Source organism: Rhinopithecus bieti, unplaced genomic scaffold, assembly GCF_001698545.2.
Source record: "Rhinopithecus bieti isolate Rb0 unplaced genomic scaffold, ASM169854v2 scaffold_45112, whole genome shotgun sequence".
In the NCBI taxonomy this organism is placed as follows: Eukaryota; Metazoa; Chordata; class Mammalia; order Primates; family Cercopithecidae; genus Rhinopithecus; species Rhinopithecus bieti.
The window spans coordinates 202,029-206,534 of NW_016817996.1; the positions used below are offsets into that span (position 1 = coordinate 202,029).

At 36.4% G+C, this 4,506-nt stretch overlaps 1 protein-coding gene across 1 annotated transcript in view; it reads left to right on the plus strand.

Annotated features, from left to right (window-relative positions):
• The window catches only part of LOC108518259 (phosphate regulating endopeptidase X-linked), a 156,629-nt gene extending 153,573 nt beyond the window's left edge, over positions 1-3,056 (plus strand). Inside the window, 1 exon segment of the mRNA XM_017856526.1 lies at positions 2,945-3,056. Coding sequence (XP_017712015.1) covers positions 2,945-3,052 — 108 coding nt within the window. The 3' untranslated portion in view covers positions 3,053-3,056.
• The last annotated feature ends 1,450 nt before the right edge of the window (positions 3,057-4,506 follow it).

Sequence of the window (4,506 nt, forward strand, 5' to 3'; positions counted from 1 at the left end):
GTGGCACGATCTCGGCTCACTGCAACCTCTGCCTCCCGGGTTCAAGTGATTCTTCTGCCTCAGTCTCCCGAGTAGCTAGGATTACAGGCATGTGCCACCACACCTGGTGAATTTTCATATTTTTAGTAGAGGTGGGGTTTCACCATGTTGGCCAGGCTGGCCTCGAACTCCTGACCTCAAGTGATCCGCCAGCCTCAGCCTCCCAAAGTGTTGGGATTATAGGTGTGAGTCACTGCGCCTGGCCCTTTAGAAAGTTTTGAGATGGCTTTCTGTTTAATGTCTGTAGACCAACCTGAATGTCAAGGGATTTTTTTTTCAGATGGAACAGTAATGAAAGTATCACAATTAACAAGCTTTCTAAAAGCAAAAACTGACCCCAATGATATTATTTTTAAAAAGTTAATATTTTTGAAGGAAATTCCTCTGAGAGAATTTCCCAGAATGTGTTCTGAAGCTGAGAACATGCCTGAATTTTCTATCAGTTACAATCATATTCTGAAGGTTTTGGTAGAGCTGTCTTGGAAACAAAATTTGAAAAAGGCAAAGGGTTGAACAGTGGACACATCTTTTAACCATATGATCTGGAAATGTCTTAGGATTGCTAGTAAGGTTGCTTTCTATAACAAGGTGCTTACTCTGTTTCTTCTCGGGCTAAAAGAAACCTTTATCTTAAAATACAATCAATTATAAGATTTTGGCCAGCGTGGTGGCCCACACCTGTAATCCCAGCACTTTGGGAGGCCAAAGCGGGCAGATCACTTGAGTCCAGGAATTCGAGGCCAGCCTGGCCAACATGGCAAGACCCCATCTCTACTAAAAATATAAAAATTAGCTGGGCATGGTGGTGCATGTCTGTAATACCAGCTACTCAGGAGGCTGAGGCACAAGACTCGAATGAACCTGGGAGGTGGAGGTGGAGGTGGAGGTGGAGGTTGCAGTGAGCTGAGATTTCATCTCTGCACTCTAGGTGTCCAAGGGTGACAGAGTGAGACTCTGTCTCCAAAAAAATATATATATATATGTATATATACGTATACATATATGTGTATATATGTATATATATGTATATATGTATATATGTGTATATATGTATATATATGTATATATGTATATATATGATTTTTTTATGAAACATTTCAAATGTTGGAACATGAGTAAAATAATTTGAACACATCTATTTTAGCACATATTAAACATACTGCCATATTAGCTTTGTACATGCACACACACATTTTAAATGAATGAAAGAGATGCGTTTGAAATTTTGTCTGTAATCTTCCTTGATCTAGTCTCCTTCCTCTGCATCTATCTCCATCTCTGCATATAAACAGTACCTTGAGTTTAGTCTTATTATTGTTGTTCCCATGCCTTTCTTTATGCTTTTGCTACATAGGCACATGTCCATAAACAGCATACAGTGTTGTTTTTCATGTTTAAAAACTTTAAATTTCCTCATAGATATAACTTACCTTATTCACTCTGCATAATTTTTAAGATTATTTCATGTTCATGCATACAGAACAATCATTTAAACTGTTGTATTGCTTTTCATTATGTGAATATACCACAATTTGTTACCAGCCCCTCTTCCCCGTGCAAGCAGTTTGAGGTACAATTTAAAGTCATAGCTTTATAATTTGTTGGCCAAGCAGAACACAGACGATGCCAGGAATCAATACTTTTATTTCTGCCTTTCTCCATGTGCCTTCGGTTATTCTACTCCCTCCTTTATATTTTGGCTTGGTCTCCTGGAAAGATTGTTAAGATGACTCGTTAACAAAAACTTCTCCACAGACATGAGTACCCACTCTGTGTTGGGGAGGAGCTAAATGTAAGCCAGACATTGGTCAACAAACAGGTGACTGTCAAGCCTATTACTATCAAATTGCATATATACATTCATGTCTATAATGTAATGCCTGTGGATTTCATATACATGCATATTTTACTTTTTGCTTTTAAAAGACTATTAAAGTTATAAAATTACAGTTAATAAGAATTTGTTTACCTTTGGTTATTTCCTTATTCAAATGTGCATTTTCTTAATTTCCATAGTAATATATTTAAAACCAAAGCACTGGAGGTCACTACAAACTACTACATTAACAGCTCCACAGATATTATTTACAATAAATAGCTAGGTTAGGTATTGCTAGTTTTGTAGATGGAGTGCCTATAGAATGGAAACTGTCTGCCATTCTCCTTCCAAAACAAGAAAAGGAACTAAAAAATCAATTATATCTGTTTCCCTGTCTTAATAGACAACATTGTTGTGAGCTGGTACCAACTTCCAGTGTTCCCATGCAAGCTATAATCTATGATTTGCCTCTGTAATTTCATTAATATTTAGTGACCAGAGACTTTTTGAGTGTTAACAGATACATTCTGTTAACAATTATTCTGGTGACTTCATTGTGCTTATGGTAGAAAATAGGTCCCTGAATCACATTTATTTTTTTCCTTTATGAACAACTACCAATTATTTGACTAAATCATTGTCTATACGCTAAATGAGTTTTCAGCCAACTAAACTGTATGTTACTAAAAACAACTTATGTGACAAATAAATAAAGTACACATTTTAAAAAAGATCAAGGACTCATGAGCCAAGAAATTTCAAACCAAAGATAATGTTTTGTAAAAGTTAAAGTAGATTTTTCAATTAGAATGTAAATGGAATGCATTGTAAATGACTGCAGCCTCTCTTGTGTTTTTACTGTGATCCAGAAATGACTGTATTGATTTTTGAAGTTTTTACGTTAAAAGAAAATCACTGAGACTCCATTTCATGGCTTTGTGAATTCTGGGTTAACTGGTAACAGCGGAGAGAGGCTGTGACTGCTGCAGCTTCTCTGCTAGTTGCTTCTTCCTATGCTGAAGAATTTTTTTAGAGCCGTCTTTTATCTTTACTTAGAACAATGATGTTGTGGTTTGTTTTACTCAGATCAAGTTTTCAGAATCCGACTACTTTGGCAACGTCCTACAAACTCGCAAGTATTTAGCACAGTCTGATTTCTTCTGGCTAAGAAAAGCCGTTCCAAAAACAGAGTGAGTATTAAAAAAAAGTTAAATAGATAAATACATTGGTGAGAAGCAGAGTCTCTTTAGATTAAACTTTGTAATTCCCCTCAAGTCAGAGTAGCTGGCTTGCCAGTTAACTTGTTTTAGCAAAATCTGTGTCATGTTTTGCCAACTCTTATTTTTTATATTATGTGATTCAGATCTTAAGTCTAATTACAGGTCCCCCATTTCTAGCATTAACACATATCAAGAGAAGGCTTATTAGGATGCAAACATTAAAGTTATTTCTAGATCTAGTTATGAATATATAGAGAGGGAAAAATGTCTCTGGATTTTTACATTCATGTAGTAACTTTCGAAGATCTTAAAGAATAAATACTTAAAAAAACTAGGATTAGAAACGTCAAATCAAATGTATAGAAGCAACCAGAAAATATTTGTTGAGGTAATGCCTATCAAAGAACTGATAGCTATATTGTTTTTATCTAATAGCAGTTATGGTTTATTTGCCTTCCTCTCAGCTGCCTATAGGAGTTTTTCCTACAGATAGGAGGGTTTCCTTAGGTACTTTTAGGCCCAGGGCCCACCAGCTATGATTTCTTCCCTTAGCAAAATGTCAGTGATGATGACAATGATGATGGTAGCAGCTAACAATTATTATTTGTTTACATCGTACCAGAAAGTGCTTTACAATTTTTAATTCATTTTATCCTCATAGGAATTCTGCATGGTATAAGTACTGTTATCCCCATTTTACAGGAAAATAAAAGGCTTACAACTGAGAAATTCTTCAGCTTAGGTTTGGATCACGTTTTGTTCTGTCTGCTGGTGCTTTTGATTCCTGGGACTGGTTTCTGTTGTGCTAAGGCCCACTTCTCCAATGCTTTTTTTCTCTCTGTTCTCCAGATTGGATGATGTCTATTGATCTGTTTTCAACTCCAGAATTTCTTTTTTAATTTAATTGTATTATTATTTTTAAACTTAGTTTTTATTTCAATAGGTTTTGGGGGTATTGCGGGATCTGGCCAGCAGCCCACAATGCAATGGGGCTCTCTCTTTGTTTGAGGCGGGATCAGCAGGTCGAGAAATAATAGACACACACAAGATAGTGAAAGCTGGGTCCAGGGGGGGTCACTGCCTTCTGGTCCCACGGTGCCAACAATGCACTAGCTATGCCAGCATTTATTATTAAGTTTAGTGAGTGCGGGGGTAGGTTGGTGAGGGATTTAGGGTCATTTGATTATGAGGTGAGATGGTCACATGGGGATGAAGTAAGTCTTTAACATAACATCTGTATGCAGAAGTACAGTATACAGAGATAAGAATTTACAGTATAGTGTGTGCATCAGTAATTTCTAACAGAGCCTTAAAACAGAAACACAGTCTTTCCATAACCTATGATTAGCAAGATATTAATCAGCAGTAACAGTTGCAGCAAAAGCTGGTTACAAACAATTCATAGAAACAGGATGTGAAGCTAGACAA